Raw genomic sequence first — 24,369 nt, 5'->3', positions numbered from 1 at the left:
ACGCTCGCTGAACTATTTTGCATAATAAACTCGTTCTGTCGTTGGATTTCAAGTTTTTTTTTTTTTGGTAACAGAACGCCTTATTATGACTTCGTGGTTCTTCTTTAATAAGATTGCATTTCCAAGGAAACCCCGTTACAATGCTTATTTTCATTTGGAAATGGATGGATGGAAAACTTTTGCGAGAAGTCGACGGGTCCAAAATGGTTGTACGGCATTGCTGAGCCCATAAACAGCAGCGTTTCTTTCTTTCCCATCAAAAAGCCTTTTCAATGTCCTGTATAAACTGTGAACAGATATCGGCGTCACAAAGCGAAGGACACCTTGGCTCTTCTGCTGGTATTGTAGCCGAGTGGCGTTTGTTCCGAAGATGTAGAAGGAGGACGCCGTGTTTGAGTGAGTACAGGACATTTGTCACTTTACCGTTTCTTGCTGGTAGACATTTATTCAAATAGATGTTATGAAGAGACTGATCGAATTTTATCGTTGTTCAAACTGAAATTGACTTTGAAGAAAGCCATTTTTGAATTATCTTAATACCGAATACCGCAGGCTGTGTGAGACCCCAACCCCCCCAGGGCCGGCCTGCTCTAAACGCTTTCTGAGGAGTTATATAGCGCCTTTCATATCAATTCATCAATCCGTCATCTTGAAAATCGCTTCGCTAATTGTATTCATTTTCTCCCTAAAATTAATGCTTAACTTTTAAAGAAATGAATAAAAATATGGTGAAGTGCTGAAGGAGAAATGAAGCGCACGATTCCCATTTTAATGTTATTTTATTTTCTTTAAATGCGGTGTAGTTTTAGAATAAAGTAAACTTTTATTTTCTGGCTGCCCTCTTAAGGTCCCAGTTCTATGCGTGGCAGTCCTTCTGTCCTTGGCGGCGGCCCTTCTGCCCGTCCATTTCCACATTTTCAGCCAGTGGCTCGGCTCAGCCCGGCCAGCCCGGCCCGTCTCTTCTGGATTTCTCCTCCGCCATGGCGGTTTTTCCTGTGATCCTCCTCCACGTTCCCCACTGGGTCACTGCCAGCCAAAGTCCTGCCCGGCCATGTGGTAGAACCTCAAGTTGTGCGGTTGGTAGAACTCCTTGAGCTTCTGGATGACTTGAGGGTCAATGCTGGGGTGCGGCCGGCCTTTGGTTTTGCCCAGGCAGTGAGGTTTACTGCTGCCCTCCGGCTTTTTCAGGCAGGGGAATCCCTTTGTCTTGTTGAAGTAGAAGTGTTTGTCCGTGATGATCCTCTGCAGGCCCAGGAAGTCCTGCACTTTTCCCAGCTCACCGGCCGGGTCGCTTATCAGCCGCTCCCCGTGCACAAAGTGGATCTGGGACAGCGGGAAGTAGGAGAGCCATTTCTCCAAGTGCTGAGCATAAAGGCCAATCCAAAGGGGGCTCCATAGAGCGTCCACCTGTCCTGTAGTCTGGTTTTTAAAGGTTAGGGTTTCAAAGCTTGGGATGTCGGGGGTCTTTGAAATGATCTGTGTGTAGTCGGAGATGGCTCTTGTGATGGGGTCTCGGACCACGATGATCAGCTTCACCTCCTTAGACATGGCGTGAATGCGGGCTGGGGTCTCGGCCGCCACAAAGTAGCGAGGGGTCTTCTCCATGACAATCTGGCCATCCAGAGCCTTGGGCATCATGCTCCTGTAAAAGAGAAAGGAGAACATCACGGTCTGACACGCTAACAGCACAAGTGAGCCCAGAGGACACCCTGTTGTTATTGGTCAATATCATAAATTAATATTCAGCCTTGCCCGGTCACTTTGTTAATGTGAGCCTTTCAATTATGAGTACTGACTGGTCAGTCGGGCACACAGTCTGTTAGTGAGCCATTGAAATCCAAACGTGGTCAGTCTGGTACATAAAGTGGCTTTGGCGTGTACTGGTAAACAAACTAAGTCCAGTATACACACTGGTCATCCAATCAAATTACTGTAAATGTGCGGATGCAAGTTGTACTCTGGCCAACCAGTTACATTAAACCAAGTGACGCTGTGCTAATGCTGGCCAGTCACTTAGACTTAATATGAGGCCGCCCGACGTCTTTTTCTAGTGATCTCCTGCGTCTGTGATGGGTTGTCCGCTTATCCTCCAATTGCTTGGTTCAGGCTAGTAAACCCAATCCAGGGTGCCCTGTGTATGCCAACTACTCAGACATTTTGTTTTAACAATTAAGATACTTGCGCTTACTGGTTGGCCAGTTTAATTTTACCACATCCGACTTATGGGATGATAATCAAGGTAGCTCATTTAACCAGTTGGATAAGGGGATACTCAGTGGACACTGATCAGCCATTTCACTATCGTGAAGCCTGCCATCAGTACTCTGGTGTCCACTGCTCGTCACTTGAGACTGAGACTAGCCATGCCGCTCAGTAAATGTGTTCCTGTCCGGTCTCAGTTTCTCAATCTATTCTTCCAGTTAAAGGCAAACTGGTCAGTATGAGTCCTTCTTTGGGGTCACTGAGAGGGCTCATTCCCATAATTCCCATCTGGGCGGCTTGCTCCTTCATCTTCAGAGGGCCTCCAAATGTGCCTCAGTAATGAAGGCTATAGCCAGATGAGCCGCTTGCATTAATCACTCCGGGTTAGTGACACGCAAGGCAAAACAAATGGACCGAGGGGCCCTCGGCCTCACCTCCAGAGCCGTGGTGGGCAGCAGATGCCTCTCATCTACATACGCCGTCCTGCGATCGGCTGAATTCTGATGAATTTTTAATAAGGCCTGACGCACACCTGCTCTCAGAGCGACGAGGGCTCAGCCACACTTCTTCTGACCGCCCTTAATTTGGCCATTACTCTGTAGATTGGCTTTTTACTGCACCTGCTAGCCAAAACCATATGAGGCTGGACTAATTAGTGGCCGCCTTTAGTGAAATCCTCATGCGGGTGGGGTGAAGGGCGGGAGTCTGAGGGAACGAAACAAAGAAGATGAGTCAGAGAGAGGAGACAACTTATGTGGGCAGTAGGTGTCCCAGGGTGCCCACCAGACCCCTCACATGAACACTGATGTGCGCATTAAATAGCTGTAGAATAGAGTCTAACCTACGGAGGCCTCAGTAGAGACATCCATTTATAACTGAAAAGGATAAACACCTGATATTGAAATAACAAAAAGCACTGCTGTTATCATGGGGGTGCTCAGCAGGCAGCGGGGGTCCCGGGACAGAAAAAGCACAGAGAAGCGATGCTATATTGGGCAGGACAAGCAGATTCTGCATCTTTAAAAGTGCTGTCCACAGTGGTGAGGACTCCTCTTTTAGGTCCTTGCCCACCTAGCAGTTGGCCTGTTGTAAAAGGTGCTATATCAACCTTAATTAATGGAAAAACTGAGCATCACCAAGTGTCATGGCACCTCTGGCTGGGTTTGACCTGCTCCTATCATCAAAGGAAGTTGGTGCCTATACTTTGGGAACGAGACCAGACCCAACTCTGGAACAGTCAGTCGATCACAGGGCACACATACGTACAGAACACCACTCATGTATCTTGAAGTAATCACCAGGACAACAATGTCACTGAGCAGTATTAAAAAAAGTCAGCCATTATTAAATGACATTCAATGCCAGTGACCACACTAACAGCATTAGGTGCAATGCAGGAACTAACCCTGGAGAGGGTCTCCAGTCCATACCAGTTACCCACTCGTAACGCCAGTTTAGTCAACCAGATGGCTATGGGGATGTGGAAGAGAAACCCAAATAGCAGACGTGGGGGGGACTGGCAAAGTCCACACAGACCACAGCAGGCAAGGGACTTGAATACAGAATGGTGGATTGTACTGAGGCAGCCTTGCTAACCACTATGACCACTTAGTCAACTACAGAAATAGAGGAAATTGACACCTACATAACAAAAAAAGGAATAATAATCATAATAAGTACATTAACCTACTGTCTTTTTGGGAATCATAATAATATTTATTGTTTACGTTTATAGAGTGTTGTTCTCACTACTCAAAGCGCTTTACATAGTGAGTGGGGAGCCACCTCAACCACCAGATGATGCAACGGCAGCCACTTTGCTGCCATTTTCCAGTACACTCGCCACACGTTAGCTATGAGGTGTTGAAGTGCTGAGAGAGATCGTCAATAAGGAACAGGGGATGATTAGTGGGCCAGAATCCTCAGGCCAAGGTGGGCCATTTAGCCAAGGCATCGGGATACACCCTACTGTTTACAAAAGATGCCCAGGGATCTTTTATGACCACAGAGAGTCTCATCCTTGGTTTTATGTCTCATCCGAAGGACGTTGCCATTTTTACAGCACAGTGTTTCCGTCACTACACTGGGGGCATTGGGATCCACACACAGACCTTAGGGTAGGTGCCCACTGCTGGTCTTGCCAACACCTCTGCTCTGCCAGCAGCAACCCAAGCTTTTCCTGGTTGGTCTCCCAGTACTGGCTGGGCCCGAACATGCTTAGCTTCAAGTGGATGACCTGTTCTGATGTGCGTGTGGTACGGAGAATTAATACTTCTATGATATATAGTATAAACTCAGTGCTTTACAGAATTATTGGAAATTGATACATAATAAAAAGAACAATAAAAAGAAGAAAAAAATATTTTCTAAACCTGCTTGGTCAACTACGGATCATGGAGACTTAGTACTGTACCTATAACAAAATAAATGAATTAATAATTTATTCATTAATAGATTATTCATTTATTTTGTAAGCCAGCTTGGTCCATTAGAGAATCATAGGATATTAACACCTACATAATAATAAATGCAATCAATGAAGTTACTTAAGCTTACATAGTGTACTGGGGATCATGTAAAATTAATAATTAAATAATAAAAATAGTAATATAGTAGTCCTCCTGTATCTGGGGGGATATGTTCCATGCCCCCTTGCGGAGGAGTGAAATCTGTGGATGATATCCAACCCTGTGTACTGTATTTATCACAAACTGGGGATATAACTTTACCAGTTTTAGGAGCACAAGCAATGCTAGCATGAACGTCGCCTGTATTTTCTTTGTTGTTATCACTTCATGAATTGATCATTCGTTTTTGTTGTACATTCAGGCAACTTTGGCATACGACGTTTTTATCTTTCAATACATAATCAAGAATTTTGATTTTCTCACTTAACTGAAGGACTTCATATCTTCTTTGGTTTAGCGAAATTGTCAGCATCACTACTTTTGTACTTTGTGTCCATATTAAGCAAAAGAAAAGTTACATTTATAATGATACCGCGATCCTGGATAACATTTATACTGTGAACCCTATGGGGTGGCAGGAGAGGGTGTTGGGAAGCACAGCAGTGTGTGGAGTCGTTCATCCTGGAACCTTACAGCCAGGCAGGCGGGCACACGGATTTTTTCTTTTTAATTGATATTTTGAGACTGAGGGTAACTGAAACCGTAGTTGGAGAATTCGTGGTTGAGAAGTGAACAATGTAATTATTTTTATTTAAATTATTATTTATTAATTCTCCGTGATATCCTCCGTTTATTGTTAGTATTATTTGCATTCTGACAAATATTTTAGGTGTAACATATATCATCACAACATAATTCTTACTAATCAAATTAGAACCATAAAATGACTGGCCATACATGCAGACAAATTCTGAGGGTTCAGAGTTTTACCGTAAACTTTTAATTTCTTTTTTCAATCATAAAGCGCTTCATAATAGTGCTTTGTAACAAAAAGTGCTATATAACAGAAGGAGTGACTTCATCATTTTAACTTTTAAAGCTAAATCAATAATTTCATGTTAACTTTTTGGTGGGCTTCTTCAGATGTCTCCCGTGCTTCCACAGAGCTTTCCACATGGCCAAATGGCTACCGTGTGAGAAATGCCAAGTTGGATCTCCTTCTTTAAATCAGGCCTGTGAAGTTTTATGAAAGGGGCCTCAATTCCAACACAAACAGCACGGCAAGTATTTCCAACCCTGATAAAAAATGAATGAGACTCGTCACCACCCACCACGGCCTTCCTGATGTAGACGCTCCATTTACTCATTGCATCCAGCAGGGAAGTTAAAATAATAACATCTGTCTGCGGCTCGTACAGCAAATCTGTCTCCTTGTCCAAATTGCAGCTCACCGCCAGCGCTTTGCATCATAGCCGCTCGAGTCTCGAAGCTGACAGCAGGACGGACACCGCCTGCTTGTTTGAAATCTCCACAGAGATCAATGATCTGCTCAACACGCTGTTTGGTTTTTTAGATTCAGGGCCGGCTGTAGATTTTTTTTTTTCTTCTTGACAGTTTAATTGCAGCGGTTGGGGGCTAAAGCACAAATGCTGTACACAAATAGTCTACTGGTGCTAATATCATAAAGAATATTTAGGGACAATGCAGGCCCTGAAAGGCATAGAACAAAATTACAATTGCACTGACATCGCTGCTGGCACCTAACTAGCGTGTAATGTGTCAAAGGAATTTATAATGCCAGCCTCTCAGGTGCATTTGGGCTACTTGTGCACGACGTCGCTGCTCCATCATGTGCAACCCAAGGCCCACAAGTCTTTTCTCTTACAATGGTTGTGTTATCCTAGAAGGTATTGCACAAAATAAATTGATTTCAATATGTTACTTGTAATTGGTGCCCGCTCTAAGGTTGGTGTCTGTTGTGCATTCTTGCTGCCCATGACCCAGATTTGGATCAAGAGGGTTTAAAACATGGATGATAAGTAGTAATCTCTTTCTCATGAAATGCCTGTGCTTGAAGCTCAATACCAGGGGTGTTGAACTCTGGGCCTGGAGGTCCGCAGTGGCTGCAGGTTTTCATCCTGGCCCTTTCCCTTATCAGTGACCAGTTTTCACTGCTAATTAACTTCTTTTCCCTTTATTTTAATAGCCCCCCCTCCCCCATTTTGAAGGATTCAGTCCTCTGAATTGATTATTTTCTTCATTAAATGTCAGCCAAACAGAAATGAAATGTGAAATGAGCCAATAGATGACCAGCTAAACCAATTGCACTCCAACCAATCCCTTAATGAGAAGCTGATTCTTGCTGTTAATTAAACTCGTTATTCAATTCCATGGCTTGTTGCTGCTCTCATTCTCCTACAGCAGACATTTCCAAAACTGTTGATTTTTCCATTTTTTCTAAGAACACTGTCGAGATGTTTTGGTGACCTGAGAGATGAACCTTACCGAGACCTTCACCTTTCTTCATTTTCAGATACTATGTGATGGGCACAGGTGAGCTGGTCGTGTGGCGGCTTGTTTTGTGTCTCCATTATTGTTTGGCTGCTACTTAAGGAAAAAGAAACAACTAAGGGGCCTGAGTCAAGTTAATTAAAACTAAGGCATAAGAATGTAAATTAGCAGCCAAAAACACGTCACTAATGAAGAAGATGGTTAGAATGAAAACGTGCAGCTACTGCGGGCCTCCATGCTTTTTGCCAGTCGCGTGACATGGAAGTCACATGGCTTTGTAACAGTTTTTTTTTTTATTATTATTATTATTTTGACCCCATTATCAGTATAACGATTATTGTGCACTTTTCATTTCATGGTCAATCTTCATCATTGGAAAAGCATTTTTAATCTGCTCACTACAGTAGCATGGGAGTGCAGAAGCGCCTGGAGACACTAGGGGGAGCCCTACAAAGACAGATGTCTTTCCCAAGGACACCCAGAAGCAGTTTGCTGATGGCGCTTAAAGTTCTTTTGGCCATGTGGCCCTTGAGCTTGTAGTGCAGGAAAACGAGTATTTGGCAAGGGTGCAACTGGTGGGAAGCCAGGATATAGAGAAGTGGATGGTGAGATTTAAAGGAAGGTCTGCTTGTGAGTGTTTTGTTCAATGTTTGTGGATGCCTGGGACCTCGTCAAGAGATGGCTTGCAATTTGTAGCCCTTTTTGTTGTCGTTTGTGCTCTCTGTGTTGTGTTTAATGGCTCCAATAATCAAACCCGTCTTAATTTTATACTTGCTTGGGCATTCTTTGAGTTTGTGTCGATGGTTCTTGAGCACCCCTTACAGACCACAACTATGCAACGCTGACATACGGTAGTATAATATGCTCTGAAAGGCACTATATGAAATAGACTGATAGCCTCAGACTTAATTAAGATCTTGTCTGCACTGGTTTGTGGGCCTAACAAACTGTCATGAGGAGTGGCATTTCTGCTGTCTTTGCCAATGATGGATGGCCCACAATAAGGAGAGATGTTGGAGAAGACCAGCTGCGGCGCCCCTTTGTTGTTTGTGTGTGTGTCTTCATCTTAATAAGAAAGGAATAATTGACTTCTCCGGCTCTATCTGCTCTGCCCCTGCCGCTGAGCAGGGGGCTGCCGTCACAATCGGTGGTATGTAGCAGTGGTGTCCGGCATCCCGAGTGGTGGAATCAAACCACTGTTTGGGAATCTCAGAGGAGTAGAGCATCAATTACTATCAATATTTGTCATCCCAGTGATGCCATTCAGGGAGGGAGAGATGAAGATTTCTGTAAAGCCCCTGCTGATTCCTTCACCCCGGCCCACACTTAACCTAAACACTTCCCTGTTTACTCTGATCCATTAGGCAACCAGAAAGTCTATTAGAGAAGTCCATCAATAATTCAAGGCCGGCCTGCTAATCCCTGGGAAGTCACGTGTCTCTTTCTTTATTTAGGGATGGGGTGGGGACTATTTTTACAGTATGTGATACGTCCACATGGCACCAAACACTGGCTCGGCATGCACTGGCAAACCACCAGCAGGAAAGTGTAGGGCACTCCCATATTGCATGGCGCAGGGCATTGCAAGTTTAATCATAAAACAGGCAATGTCTTGTAGTTTTCCCCTTTCCATATACATATGTCACATACTTTGTTTCAAATAATAAAAAACACAGTGCCATGGAGAACCAGAATGATGACAAAAATGTTAGGTGCAAGGGGGCACCACCATAATTATTTTATTCTACCCTTATACTGTGGAAGGAATACCAGCATGGCCAAGATAGATGGCATATTGTGAGGCACTACGGAATGCTGCTAAAATTCATGTCCTCTTCCAATATCAGTATGGGCACAATACGTATTCTAATATGTCAAGTATTATAAGGAGCCATGAGAATGAATGTATTCGATATTTAAAGGAGTATGTAATCTGTCCAATATAGTAAGAGTATCCCAATGACCTTTGCCTCTGTAAGTGATGCATTATTAGACACTAGGTGGCACCACTAAAATGCATTTACTCTTCCAGTATTAGTAAATGTGAATTTCCCCTTGGGATTAATAAAGTATCTATCTACCTATCTAAACGTATCTGTATGGCCAAAATCAGCGATATACTGTTAGGCACTAGGGAGAGCCACTGTAATTCATGCATTTATGATTTCAGAGTCAATAAGAGTATCAGCCTGACCCACAATAAATATTATATTGTTAGGCACAAGGTGGCACCACTGCAATTCAAGTATTCTTCCTACATCAGCAAGTGTATCAGTATGGCTACAATCAGTGATATATTTTTAGCCACTAGAGGGAGTCTCTATAATTCAATATTAATGAGAGTATTAATCTGGCCGTAACAGGTGATACAAGGTCAGTAGGGGGTGCCACTAGAATTAATTTACTCAATAAGGATTAGTAACCTGGCCACAGTCTGTGATATATTGTAAAGCACTAATGGATGCCACTAAAATTAATTCATACTACAAATATGTTAAGAGTATCACTATGGATATTGACACAGTAACTGATATGTTATTAGACACTAGGGGGCGCTACTAGAATGTATTTACTCTTCCAAGGTCAGTTAAGAATGTCCCCGTGGTCACAATCCGTAATATATTGCTAGGCACTAGGGGGAGCCACAGCAAGACCAAAAGCATCTTTTTATAAAGCACCTATTAATTTATTCTAAAAATATTAGTAAGAGTGTCAATCTGAACCACAATTAATACGATATTGTTAGGCAATAGGGGGCACCACTATAGTTAATTTATTCAACCAGTATTATTAAAAGCGTCAGTATTGGCCATGATATGCATTATATTTTCCAGCATTAATGGGCAGCACTACCCTTCATGTACTGAGGCACTGCCTAAACGAGTGCCAGTCAGATCAGTCAGTCTACATGTCACATTGGTCTTATTGTGCATCAGGCATCATCACTACAACTTGTTTATACGACCAGTATGTACCAGTGTGGCGTGCAAAGGTCAGAAACACAAATTATAAAAAAACAAGAATGTAGTGAAAAGTCAAGCAAAATGACCCCTTTTATTGGCTAACTAAAAAGATTACAATATGCAAGCTTTCAAGGCAACTCAGGCCCCTTCTTCATTAAAAAACAAGAAGAAATAGAAAGGAAAAGGAAGGCAAGAGGACTCCAGAAGCAGGGGAAGTGGCCCAAGGCAGCCCAAAGCTGACCTGATGAGGGGGTCCTGAGCCTCAAAGCCTTTAGGCCTCATCTGATTGGCTCACAATCCAAGTGTTTAAGAAAGTCAGAAGAGCCGGGCTGGCAACCTCACCCTGGATGAGATGAGGATATGCACACATGTAGCACCCATTGATGGCGGGCTCACAGTGATGAGGTACAGACATCGCGCCTTGACTGGGGTGACCCTACACACACTAAGAAGCACGAGGGTCTGATGCGACAAACATGACTTTGACTTCTCACTCGTCATCATCTCATGGGCCCTTGCACAAGTCTTACTATTCTGAAAGATGACAGCGGGCAGGACTTCCTCTGGCATCCCCCACATAATCAGATGACCCCCTCCTGCTGGTCATGCTATGGGGGGATTTGGGCAGGACGACGATAATGCGGACCTCAGCTGGTGATGAGGCAGCAGATGGAATTTACACACAAAACAAAAAAACCCGCTGGAGATCCATCAGAGTGGCAGTGCGTACAAGCAGATGGGCAGCAATTACAGCAGCCGGCCAACCAGCCGCTCCTCACGCCCGTCAGCCACACCTTACCCCCCTGTTTTGTTTTTTTTTTTTGTCCCTAAAGGGAGAGGTTTAAATGCAAACATTGGATTTACAGTTGGAATCAGACGTATGATGGACAGTCGCTCCAAGGAGGCATACATTGAGCCACACCGCCCCTTTTCCTTCCTGAGGTGCCCATGTTGCACTTTTTTATTCTTGTCATGTTTTGCTGAGCGTCATCTGCAATGGCCTGGCATCATTGTTTAGGTGGGTCACTGGCTGCTTGCTCTGGTACTGTCACAGTCAGTGCCCGCTGGATGGAGACCTGCTTCCTCAGGAAACTGGCATCCTTAAAATTGTATTGCTTGCTTGGCCTTCTTGTACAGAAGAGTGGTGGTACCTCCTTTTGTGTAAAGGCTTGCTGTCTGAGTGGACTGCAGCTTTTCTACTAGCATGGCACAGGAGTAGTGGCAGGGTGCAGTATTATAGAGTGCCTAGTGATGGTGCCCTTCTGCCTAAAAAGTTTATTTTGCATTTCTCTTTGTAGATATGGTATTCACACCATGCCCTCTTGCACTCTGGTTAAGAGCCCACTGATGCCCACTCTCTGTAAAGACATTTGCTGTCTTAATGGGCAGGTGCTTTATAGGTAGCATGAGACATTTGGCATGTATTGTCTGGGAGGCCTCATGCCTCTGCATCCAGGTGTGGCATGGGCATCTAGTCCACTGGCAGTGTTATCTAGTGCCCACTGATGTTTCACTAAGTTTGTGCCTTTCTGTATAGGAGAGGCTTTTCTTATTTGTCCTGAATTTCTTCTTCTGTTGATAGACTTGCTGCCAGTGTAGACTGGCATTTTTATCCAAAATTTTAAGTCTCACCTGATTCCCCTTGCTAATTTTTTAAAAGCTTGGCATTCCTCATCATAGGCATGGCACTGGCACTATTTCCAGTTTTACTCTTGTTTCATGCCCATGGATGCCCACTTTCTCTCTAAACATTTACCCTGTGTGTAGACTGGCATCTTGGAAACAACAGGGCGAGGAAGTTCTGTCTGAAATGCAATTCCATTTTGATGCCCATTGTTAAAGAATTCCTGCCTAGATGGGCTGGCATTTGTATAGAAGTAGCCTTTCCATTTAATCCAGCTTCAGCATCAGTTGTGCCCACTGTGAATTGACTGGCATTTTTAAGAGTGGTCCATGAATTCTGCTTAGAGTGGGATACTTTATTATACAATGCGATATCGGTGCATGCGCCCAACCTAGTAAGAGTATGTGGTTGCTTGGAATTATTTATGCATCTTTCAGAATTGGCATCCATCTCTAGATGTGCTGCTGTCCAACATGCCACCCTCACACAGTTAAGCCCTTAATGTTGGAGGTTTGCTTTCATTTTTGCTGCCCTCCAGGGCCCTGCTAGAAGTTGCTGCTGCGGCTATTGATTTTTCTGCAGCTCGTTACATTGTTAGTTTAGCCGATACAAAGAAGCCAGTGTGCGTGAAGGGGTGTTTGGGGGGGTCCCTCTTCAATTGGGGCTGCCATTAAGGAGGCAGTCAGATGTAACAGCGCCCTGTCCACTCCTGGCACTCATTCATCAACGGGATCCCCAAACTCCCGCTGGCCCTTTCAGGATGGGCGAATTAGAGCCACCGTCTGGGTCTTATGCTGATTTTCGGACTTATCAGGTGCAGAACTAATGAGGCAGGCAAATGTGGCACACCTGTCATCAGAGCCGCTCACTAGCGCCCCCCCTGTGCCCCAGTGTGCCGCTGGACTGCCCTCCATCTTAAATGACGACTTTGGTAATTCAAGTGCTTCATGGGGGTGGTGCTGGTATTTACTGGAAATCTGTCAAGACCCCCAGACCCCGTGGGACCCCCTATTTCCAGTTTGAATCTAAATAATTAACTCCTTGTGTTATTACTTTTTGTTCTTTTCTATTTTTAACTGCTGGAGTATGTGATGGTGAGCAGGGCAGGTTTTGATCCCAGCTCGCCGGCCTCATGAGGCTAACCCTCGTTCCACTTTTCAGGGGTATCACGGCTCTTAATTTCAATATTTCCTCCGGACCACTGCCCCAAACTGATGCCAGGTTCAAATTTTGAATGCCCCCTCACATCCCCACCCTTCATCTCAGCTTAAGGCCAACTTTGGTCCCTGTTCAGGGTTTTTTGGGTTTTTTTGCCGTTAGAATTAGGACACTCGGGCCCACGTGTGCATCTAGACAGGCGTCTAATGGATTTCTTTAAAAAACAAAAAGTACTTAAACGTGAAACCTGAGCCCGTTCCGTGGCAGCCGCCGCCGAGCACACGATGGAGCCCCCTGCTAATTGAAACTGAATCCGCGCTGACCACGGCGTAGCCCTTTCTAATGCCTGTATCAAATCAAGGTCAAACTGAGGGGCAATCGATCAGGGGCACCAGAGAGGCGCAATGCAGGGCCGAGGCCACTATTGGCTTTCAGAACTAGCAGATTTTATCTCCTCTACGCCATACTTTTGTTGTCACACACTCGACCCAATTTCGTCTTAGGCAAACACTTGAGCGTTGGGGCAGGTGGGGTCAACAGGACCAGAGGGTCTAAAGGGACACGGCGGCCAAACTAACTGAGAGACATCATTAACGCGCCTGGGCCAAAGGTCAAGTGATGAGGTTCACAATAATGTCAGTCCGCTGGGGTGAAGGGCATGAATTTGGCGGAGGCGATCGCAGAGGAGCTCCTGGCTGCCATCCGAGTGACGTTTAGCAACTGATACCAGAGTGGCATACGCGCAGTGAGGGTGACACTAACTTATACGTGATGAGTAGCACCCGTGCATGAAATTCAGGGAGTCAATTACTGAATTCTGAGTGGCAATTGAAAACCAAAATAAAATGGTACCCCTCATGGTAATGTGAAGCACCGCCTAAACGAGTGCCAGTCAGGTCAGTCAACATGATCAGACACAAAAGCATGCCATGCCAGCACAATTCATTTGTGTAACTAACACCAGTAAGAAGGCCAGTTGGGTCACAGTGGGCACTAGGCAGCATCTCTAAAACTTATTTATACATCCCACAGTTTTCTTTGGCTACTATAAGTGTGACTGTCACCTCAGGCCCCGATGGCTTCATTCAGGGTGAAGCCACAGAGAGCCACACCCCAGATGGGATGCTGGACTGCTCCCCGGGCACAGGCTCACCCATCCCAAGACAAAGTTAGTGTCACCAGTCTATCTAGCGTCGTCTCTTTGAAATTAAATAAATGGTATTTGATCTGAGAGACCTCAGGTGCCAACTCTGGATGGAATGTTGGCCCATTGCAAAGCCCACTCACTGGCAACTGCAAATGTATTCCCTTTCATACTGGGCAAATATCGTAAAGTGCAGTAAGGCACTGTATAAAATCATAAAGGTTCAATCTCCACGTCAAACTCACTGTGCCACCCAGCATGAAACACAACACACAATGGACACTTCACGTCCCAGTACTAAGAGAAATTCAAAATTATTTTAGCAAACTGTAACATGAAGCACCCTTGGGTGACTTTCAGTGCAGAAAGGTGCTATATAAAGCACAAGCGATCCCCAACATACACAGAGTCCCTTCTCTGCATTGGACTGTCACCCCAATGAGTGACTGCCAGATGGCTGGATAACATACTCTGAGATGCCAGTTTATTAGGTACACCCCCACTTACACGTCAGTTCTCCATTGCAACACATCATGTGACATCGCGGTGTGCTAAATGCCAGGCAGACCAGCATTTCCAGCATCAGTTGGTGGTCAGCTGGGCACTGGCATGTTTAAGGATGGAATGATAGCTTCGGCTGGGCTAGGCTGTCATCTGAGGCTTTTTACACACAGTTGGTTCAAAGGGTTTAGCCAGAATGGCACAAAGCAAAGAAAAAGGGACCACTGGCGGGCAGTCCTGTAGACAACAACAGCCTTTGGGGGTAGTCAAAAGAGGAGTCACATCCAAATTTGACCTACTCGTGCAGAATATGCCACTTAACAGATCTTGTCTCAAATGGGCTACGATGGCACAAGGCCACGTCGGGCACAGAAACATCAAAACTGCACCGTTGTGGAGTGGGAACATGTCGGTCAGGTAGACAAATCCACTTTCAGTTTGCATCAGGCTGATGGAAGGATCAGAGACTGGAGCAAACAACATGAGCCCAAGGAGCCATCCTGTACATGCTGGTGATAACCATGTGATGGTGTGGACCCCCAGTACTTACTGGGGAAGGTACTTACTGGCAAAGCATACCCTAGCATCATTGCTGGCCAAGTTCATTCCCTCATGCCTTCAGTTTATCTACACCAGAATGGACAAATCCAGCATGGCAATGCACCAAATGATTCTGGGAAGAAGACAAGAAAGGCTCACAGCTTCAGTGGCCTGGCCAATCTGCCATTACAAGCCACCAGGAATCATGGGGAGGAAGCGAAAAGGGCGGATGGCAGTCACTTGGCCATCCACAACTCGTCCACACGATGAACAACACATCCAACACATCTGGTAAGATCAACCAGGCAGATGACTTCACGCTGTTTGGAAGGCCAAAATAACTGCATAGGTGGGCCTGAGAGACTGGCATCTCAATATACTTTATCCTGAATGAGATTGCAGGGAAGCTGGAGCCTATCTGCTTGTCCAGGGTCACTGCTGGAAAGAATCAAATCGAATCGCCACCCTGACCCAATATGCTTTAAGTAAATTTGACAATGTTAAGTAATGAGGGTTCCTTATAGTATATTATTATATTCTAGTCTATGATATCATTTTATATAACATAACTATTTTGTAATATTTGAGAATGTTATAATAATAAACTCAGCAGCCACTTTTTGACTGTAAGGTAGAGTGAGCCAGTTCAGTACAGGGCAAATAATACTTATGAGGGTAATTGTTTCATAGACAATATTATATAACATAAAATCTCCCATCCATCCTTCCATTTGCCTAACCAGGTTATCCAGGTTTGAGGTGGATATGTTGTTATATAATTGCCGTCCCTGACCTGGAAATGGTTTATGCAGGATTGAGAATGTTAAGTATATTATATTGTATTGTATTGTATTACAATATAATATAATACATTATATTGTATTGCAGTGGTCTCACATTGGAAAGCTTCCATGTTTGATACAGAAGACAGCCATTTCAAGGTAAGGACTTTCTTCAGAGCTGTTACTGGTGCTGGAGAGTGACTCTGTACACAAGACAATGGTGACCATGTTATATTATATTATACAGTATTTTATTGTATCATAACACAACATAATATTCATATACAATTGGATGATATCTAGAATGTCATGTCATTTGATATTCTAACATACTCTATAACCTTGAATTGGATTATGGGTCCAGTGCTTGATAGAGATTCTTTATGAGGTGCACTACATTTGTAGCTAATGTATAATATAAAATAAAATGCTTCGGTACATGTTTGGCCCATGAAGTCGATTAATCTGGTTCAGTACTGGACAAATAATTCTTATGAAGGTAATCATTTCACAGATGATGTAATCTGTTCTATTATATATAATACCCAAGTGACTTGGGCAGTGGATGGATGGCTAGCTGTTACGGTGAGTTGGGCCCCTTTCACCACAAGCGACCGCTTCCTCAGTGGCACCTTTGGTGTTTTTATCTCTCTATCACCTAACCAGGCTCTGTCTCTTTGATGTTTTTCATCTTTTGCAGTTTTTGTTTTCTTTAAGACTGGCACAGCTAAAGCTCTCAGCAGTGCCTGTTAAATCTGCTCGTTTTTTACTGCCAGTCATGGTAAGATACGAATTGATGTGAACAGAAAGCACAAAATTAGCAATCTCATTGCAGAGACCTTTGGTGTTCCCAGTGAATTCCTAAAACACAGACTGCTGTAGTTTCATCGTCTGTTTCACCCCCCCCCCCCCCCCCCCCCCCCAACCCACTCATTCACTTCAGGGTTGTGAGGTTCCCAGGCCTGTCCTGGTAGCTTTGGGGTGGAGAGCGCACTCATACACACACACACACACACACACACACACTTGGGATTTACTTAGAGATATTGGAAAACTAGTAGTCACTCTGAGTAGAAATAAACGGGTATAGAAAACAGAAGCAGAATGGAGAACACAGTTCTACTCTAATGTACTGTAAAGCATCCTATAAGAGCACAAACTTCAGTCCCCATCACAGACCCTGAACAGGATGTACTGTACCTGCGCGGACAGGAATGCCGAATCAGTGATGGTCGCCATTTGAAGATGCTGTATAACAGCAGAAGGTATGGTCCCATGGCAGCCAGTGACAGAATTGTAAAGTATACAGTACTTTGGAAAGAGTTTGTTAGGGAAAGACACTAAATAATATCCAGCTCACTAAGAAAGTCATTGTGTATGTCTATGATCTGTTTGGAGACGCACAAAAGCAGCTGCACTGTAACAATGTAGCAACTTGAAAGATTGTCTCCTGTGGAAAGGCACTATATAAAAACAAAAGGTCCAGTCCTCATCTGAGACATTGTGTATCCAAGCCTGTCACTTGACACTCCAGTGCTAACATTCATTCATCCAGCCATCTCCACAAAATGAAGAAAGCAATCAGACTACACTGCTGTGGTAAAATGCCTTGGGATGGCGTTCACTATTGAAAAGGCACTAAAGCGTGTGTGTTACAGGATTAAGGAATTATCTGAAGTGAAAGCACGGTCACCCCAGGCCTAAATGTGAGAATCATTGAATTAGGGAAGGCAATGAGAAGGTTTGAGCAGTCAGTCTTCTGTGGCGAAGTCCCCATACTTTAAAGAATGGAGACGTCCAGCCAGCGTGGGTCAGCTCAGCTTGATGTTGGTTGATGGTAAATAAGGACAGTGTTATCCAGCCGCTGTCTAAGAATTGAATGAAATTCTGGGAGAGATTATCAGGGTCGTGATAACTGGAATGACCTTACAGATTCCTGTTGTTTCTCCTGTGCCATTTCTTCCACAAGAGTGCCCTGTCTCATAAAGAGTTCTGAACAAATCAAGTGTTGGACACGTTTCAGTAATCTAGGCAAAAATAGCCCAAAATGAGGTGGTCTCATCACATTTGTACCATAGCTGCCTTGGGATGGGCCCTGGGGGTGGTGGTTTGCCACCTGATTAGAGCTGTCAAGTCCAAAATGTCCTACTAAACTGGCGTGGGGCAGCATTTGGGAAGCAGCTAATGCTAGCACCAGTGTCCTGTGAAGGACCTGGGAGATCTGCAATTGAAAGGGGGTCAGAGTCACTGTGGGGTTTATGGATCCCCCTCGGCCTTATTATGATTGTCGAAAAGTGACAGGAGGTAGTAAACCAGCTAAGAGCCGCATGGCGGAAAGAAGCCGCTCGCTCTCTGGTCACATGTCGGCGTGGTTGGCCAGCGTGAGCGAGGGCGTGCACGTCTGTGTGCGCGTGCCGGATCGGCGTCTTGTCCAGGAATAGGTTCAGCTGGGAAAGACTCCAGATTCAGGCGTAAGAACACAGAAGCGATTCATGTTGAGCGATAAAGATCAAATGTACCTTTGTTTCATTATAAAACCTTAAACAAGAAAAACGTAAGTCTGACAACCGAACTTCTTAACATGTTGCACATCCGAAGACCACTTTCTTTCATCCACAGATCACTCTTAATCCAGTTTAACGAACGCGTCCAGTACTTGGCAGGCTCGCCCACGCAGAACAAAGTAGAGGTGTCAGTTATCCGAACCTGCACGTGAATGAGAGGGAAATGCGCGTGCACACGAGAAGAACATGCAGATGGCGAACGGACTGGCACTGAAACCGGGAGAATGGAGGTGTGAGACAAGGATAGGTGTTTAAAAAATCTTCACTTGGATAATTGTATGCAAATATTTCTTTTGTCCTTTTATGTATATAAATGCGTGCGCGTTTTGTCTGAAAAGCGCTTCTTTTCATTTTCAAAGCTTCTGTCTGCAGGTGCTGTGGTTTTCAAGATACCAACTCGACTGTAAATCTCCTTCTCTCTTCTGTACCCTTCTATATTACATATCCGCCTTCAAACGCTTTACAATACAAACATAACTTAAAGGACTCATCCAGCCGCCCATCCATTTTCCGGATCCGCTCAATTCAGTTCAGGGTCACCGCGTGAATAATCAGTAATTGTACAGATCCGTGCCTGCCTTTTCATACAACTTAGCGCATCGGGGGCACACAAAAGAATTGGTCTTCCACGGAACAGAATATAAAATGTAATATTTCTCTGTCTATCTCGCATTCTAATTTAAAAGCATAAATGATAAATGAAGCGAAACAAAAGTGCAAATGGCTTTATAAAGGCAGCGGCCGAAACTTTTCCAGGTCATCTCATTAATCCTGGCCCCGTAAACATCAGGGCTTTCCCGGAGAAATTATCCAAACGTATTGACAGCGCATAATGCGCCATTTAAATGAGGGCTTGACAAACGGAGCCGAAGAAGAATCGACCATCAGGCAGGCGGCTTCTCCTCAACAGCCATACATCACAGCGGAGAGAGAAAGCAAGCAAGCAAAAAAACAAAGAAAGAAAGTGCGCCGCTGTCCTTGTGAGCTCTGCCGAGGTTACCGCTTTCTGAAGAACGGCCTCGAAAACGCAGAAGGTGGTTAACTGTTGGGTGACTTGCCTTCTGGAAAATGGCAGGATAAGAACAGTGTCCAATGAGAAAAAAAAAATGAAAGTCGCTATATTAGATAGACAGATGGTAGATATGAAAGTCACTATATAATAGACAGGCATTGCCTGCAATGTGGTGTATCGTTTTATGTCTTGAGACTTTAAACCTTGGGGTTGTGGGTTCAATTACCGCTACTGACACCACTGTGTGACCCTGAGCAACTCACTTCACCCGTCTGTGTACCAACGGAAAAAAAACAAGAAATGTAGCCAGTTGTATCTCAGTTGTTGCAAGTCTCCGTCCAGAAAGGCATCAGTCGAATATATGTAATACTAGATAAAAAGAACGATTAGACAGACAGAAGTGAAAGGCACTACATGAGTGATAGACAGACAGACAGATAGATAAATAGCTGCTTCTGGCTTGTAGGATCTTGATATGGAAGGGCAGATGGATATATAAAAAGGCTACATTCGATATACTGACGGATGTGAGCGGCACAATATGATAAATATTAAAGGCACTATGTTAACCACAAAGAAAGATATTCTGTACCTGAATAGATAGCTCTGAAAGGCGTCATGTTAGTTAGATGAATGGATAGATGTGAAAGGCACCATATAAATATTAAAATCGCTATATTAGGTAGACAGACCGATGGATAGATGTGAAAGGCATTATATAAAAGACTTGACAGCTATGAAAAGCGATATATTAGGTAGACGGAAGGAAAGATGTGAAAGGCCCTAGTTAGATTTGAAAGGTTCTTTGTAAGGTGGATAGATGCGAAAGGTGCTGTATAGATTGATGTAAAAGGCGCTATATTAGTTACTGACAGGTAGACAGATGTAAAAGGCACTATATAAATTAGATAGATTTGAAAGGTACTGTATTAAATGAAAGACTGATAGATGTGAAAGACAGTATATAAATGATAAATACTTTTGAAAGGCGCCATATTAGATGGATGCAATAATATGAAGTATATAAATGGTAGATATGAAAGTTGTTATTAGGTAGACAAACGGACGCAAAAATAGGAAAGACGGGGCTGCAGTCCATAATACGTCGATGGACGCAGGTGCACACGACGAGATGGACACATGTACTGAAATGTCTATCCACTCATCCGTTTTCCAAACGGCCCCAACCGGGTCATAGTCTTGGGCCAGAGCCCCTCATCTAGTAGCACAGTATCTAAGTCAGGACACACTCAAAGGTGGGCGTTAAAATTAATGTCAAAATTCAGATAAAGTGGACTTTGAAAAACGTTTTGTAATTAACTGTAATTAATGTGGAGGAACTGAAGTCAAGCAGGCTCTGCCGCGCCTTCCGGTGACGCGCGTGTTGCCTTAACAGTAAGTTTGTGGGCATTAAAACTACAGAACAGCCGGGGCTTCAGATGGCGACATGCCGGTACAACTCTGCATGGTTGAGGTCCCATTTCCACACTTGCGGTATGGACAGCCTACACGTTTCATTCCGGTGAGGTGTACCGTCTTGTGTTTTTGACACCATCACGTCCCAACACCCTCGCCCAAACCCGGATTCCAACGGTTTTCCTAACAGAGATAAGAAGAAAACTCACAGTTGGACACCCGGCGTCTCATTTGGATTCTCTTTTTTCCATTTTGTCAGACAGAAATAAACCCTTCAGATCTCGACCTTCTGAATTGCCCTCTCGGGGGCAAGGAGGGGGATTCTTCAAAATGGGGTCACACTTTAATTTACGTTTCATTACAGACCATGCCTATAAACATTAATATGAATAACAAAAAAAAAGCGTTACAAACATTTACATTCTGTGTGTTATTTAAGAATAGCTTCCGTTTTATAACACACAGACTGTTAAGGGCTCCCTATAATGGACACCAAAGCTGAAGAGTTACCGACTGGAACATCGTGTAGTGCTGTTAGGCGCATGAGCACCGGGCTGCTTTCGTGTTCATCTCATGGCCAATGAAGTCTTTGAAGTCCACGTGTGACATTTACACGCACTGACTGGACAGGCGGCTTCATCCAAGAACGACGTCTGACTTGGGGAGGTGTGTTTTGTTTTGCTCCTCAGAACTCAAATTAAGGCGCGTGCGTCACCCTGGGGGCATCAGAACTTTACAAGGGTCCGGGTATTCGATCGGGAGGAACTTCGGATTTCACTATGTAGATATATACTAGAAGTACATATATATTATATTTACTGTATATTTTTCTATAAATTAGATTTGGTTGTTCTATTGTCAATCCTATAGTGTATAAATAATTTAATTAGAAAACATTTTTCTGATAAGAATGAAGGGTTGTTCTTCACTTTAGTGCTTAAAGTTTGCTTAACAATATACCTTGATTTTGTATTTAGTTTACTTTCATTTAATGGAAACTGTCATAGTATTAATTAATGATAGTAGTCTAAGTAAATATGGTATATCTTTGTTTTTGTTGATTAATCTGTGGAAAGCACCTGGAGTTGCATGTAAATGTATGATAAAGTGCCATATAAATAAAAGTTTATTGTTATTATTTTAATATTGTGATGTCTTTGTATTCCAAATGAAACATATCTATTATGTAGTGCCTTTCACATTATCTGTCTACTATCTCTTATGTAATGCGTGTTACGATATTAGTAATTTATATAATACCTGGCACATATATCAATTTATGTATCATAGAATGCCCCTTTCACATTATCTAGCTATTATATAGTGCCTTTCATATCTATGTATCTATTACATAGCATATTTCACATTATGTAACTATGTACAGTGCCTGTCACATTAGTAGTACCTTTCACGTTATCTATTCATCTTTCACACAGTGCTTTTCTCATTATCTAACTATCCATTATATAGTGCCTTTCATTTCTATTATACAGTGCGTTTCCATTACATCCTGCCTCTCACTGATATCAATTATATCGTGCCTTTCACGTTATCTGTCATACAGTCCCTTTCACGTTATCTCACTATTTATATAGCGTATTTCCCATTATCTATTATACAGTCCCTGTTTTCTATACGTATTGTATAGTGCCTTTCACATCTGTGTATCCGTGTTATAGTGCCTTTCACGTTATATCTGACTATTATGTTGTGCCTTTCGCGTTGTGTATCTATTTATTCATCCATTATATAATGTTATTCAGGGTGTTTGTTTATTATACTATAATTTATATCAAAATACAACAGAGCACCATTCCTATACTCCCATTTATCAATCTTTCTACAATATGGGGCCCTTTAAATCTATCCCAGTGCCTATCTAACAATCAGTCTCTCTAATATAGCGCCTTTCCTACCCGTCTCTGCATGTAACTATACCTGCCAGGTCTGTCTCCATATCTGCAGGTCACGATGTATCAAACAATTCGAGGCGGGTGTCTGTGCCGGACCGACGCCTTCTGACGGCTTTTTCAAAGCGTTCGAACATTAAAGCTGCTCGGCGACATTCGAGTGCAACGTTAACGTGATGGATGAACCCAAAGTCCAGTAAAGCTGTAGATTCACTGTTTTTAAATGGTCTGCATACTTCTTAATAAAGCCCCTTATGGGGCAGACAACCAAAATGCTGTACTGTACTCAACAACCAGTGGCATTAACTGTAAGTGCAGATTTTTTTTTTTGTAACACGGAATTTCACTCCTCAACTCTGATAATAAAACGAAACCGTGAGCGTGCCTGTCTGCAGACCGATACTTTTCATTTTGGTTTGCACAACCCCCCTCACCACCCCTCAAATCCCTTACCTGTACCAGTCCAGCCCCCTGGCGTAATGTCTGTCGAAGAAGTGCGGCTCGGAGCCCAGCGCTCGGATGTCGGGATGCAGCCTGAGAAACTCCAGCAGTGCCCGGGTGCCTCCTTTCTTGACTCCGATAATGAGGGCTTGGGGGAGCCGTCGCACTGCGGTCCAGTCCTTCTCGGGCTCCCACCCAGACTCACCTGCGCTTCTTGACCCGCTCACACCTACGGGGCTTGCGCTGCCGTTAAAAGGTCCGCTCTTTGTCAAAGTCAAGGGCTGAGAAGCAGAGTTATCGGGTGCACTCCAGGGGTCCGAGTGGCAGCGACCGAGAAGCAGGTATACAAGGAGAGTGCAGAAGGAGAGCATGACCAAGAGTTTCAGGAAAATTCCGACGGGATCCGCAGGGTTCTGTTTGGGATGGTTGGCCATGCCACTAGGATAAAGCATGTGGAAGCCATTCTAATAAAAGTGCCACCTGGTCCCTGTTCTTGTGCCAATGCATGGTCGGCACGCTTTTGTATGGACCAGCGGCGAAGGGTCCGCTCCGCCAGTCTTCCAAACTGGGCACGACCTTTTGTAACTGACGATAAGCCAGCTGGCCTCTCCGTTCCTCCTGCCCTGCTTACTTTACTGCAGCCTCATGTTCCTCATTTTCTGCATCAATCCGGAGTACCAGGCTGGATGACTACCGCCGCCAACACTCCTACTGCCATTCATTCACTAAAATCAGCGCTTCGTTTTCTAATGCCCATTGGATGGCTCGGTGAGGAGGCGTGTTCAAGCTCCGTGGAAGGGGCGGGGCCGCCACACGAAGTTACGTCTGGGAGTTGAACTCAAGTTCGGAGAAGCCTCCGTAAGCGGCGAGCGCACGTGAACTGGGGGCTGTAAAACAGGCTGACACTTCGGGCTGAAGCCGCATGGCGCCATCGATAATGTTTTACAGAAGTACGGAATTGTCAACTAATCATTCCTAGCCAGTCCTTTCATTCACTTTTCACGCTGCTTAGTCAGATATCGACGCCAAGCTTAGGTGCCTGTCATGACAGCTTTGGGTGACAGAATGAAACGAAACCCCCTGGAGGGGAAACATTCGCGTACACTCAGAGCTTTTATCAAATATTACTAATATCAGAGCTGAATGCGGCTGATCGTATGAACGTTCATACTTAGACCGGCGTGCAGGCGATG

At 44.1% G+C, this 24,369-nt stretch overlaps 2 protein-coding genes across 2 annotated transcripts in view; one reads left to right on the top strand and one right to left on the bottom strand.

Moving 5' to 3' along the window:
* Window positions 1-24,369, top strand: part of mprip (myosin phosphatase Rho interacting protein) — a 438,384-nt gene that overhangs the window by 202,394 nt on the left and 211,621 nt on the right. The window lies entirely within an intron of this gene.
* On the bottom strand, window positions 768-23,885 carry hs3st3l (heparan sulfate (glucosamine) 3-O-sulfotransferase 3-like). Its single transcript, XM_028818998.2, has 2 exons — window positions 23,189-23,885; window positions 768-1,642 (listed from the first exon to the last, which is right to left on the bottom strand). Exons 1-2 carry the CDS (start codon window positions 23,626-23,628, stop codon window positions 1,024-1,026), a joined length of 1,059 nt encoding a protein of 352 aa, XP_028674831.2. The 5' UTR covers window positions 23,629-23,885; the 3' UTR covers window positions 768-1,023.

The sequence above is a fragment of the Erpetoichthys calabaricus genome, chromosome 14, assembly GCF_900747795.2.
Source record: "Erpetoichthys calabaricus chromosome 14, fErpCal1.3, whole genome shotgun sequence".
NCBI classification, from domain to species: Eukaryota; Metazoa; Chordata; class Cladistia; order Polypteriformes; family Polypteridae; genus Erpetoichthys; species Erpetoichthys calabaricus.
The sequence above is the reverse complement of the archived record's forward strand: the minus strand, read 5'-3'. Positions and strand labels throughout refer to the sequence as shown.

Coding starts and splice junctions, on each gene's coding strand:
- hs3st3l (XM_028818998.2), bottom strand. CDS start 23,628: ATGCTTTATCCTAGTGGCATGGCCAACCATCCCAAACAGAACCCTGCG. Junction 1,643..23,188: donor AGGGGGCTGGACTGGTACAG/GTAAGGGATTTG, acceptor TCTCTTTTACAG/GAGCATGATGCCCAAGGCTC.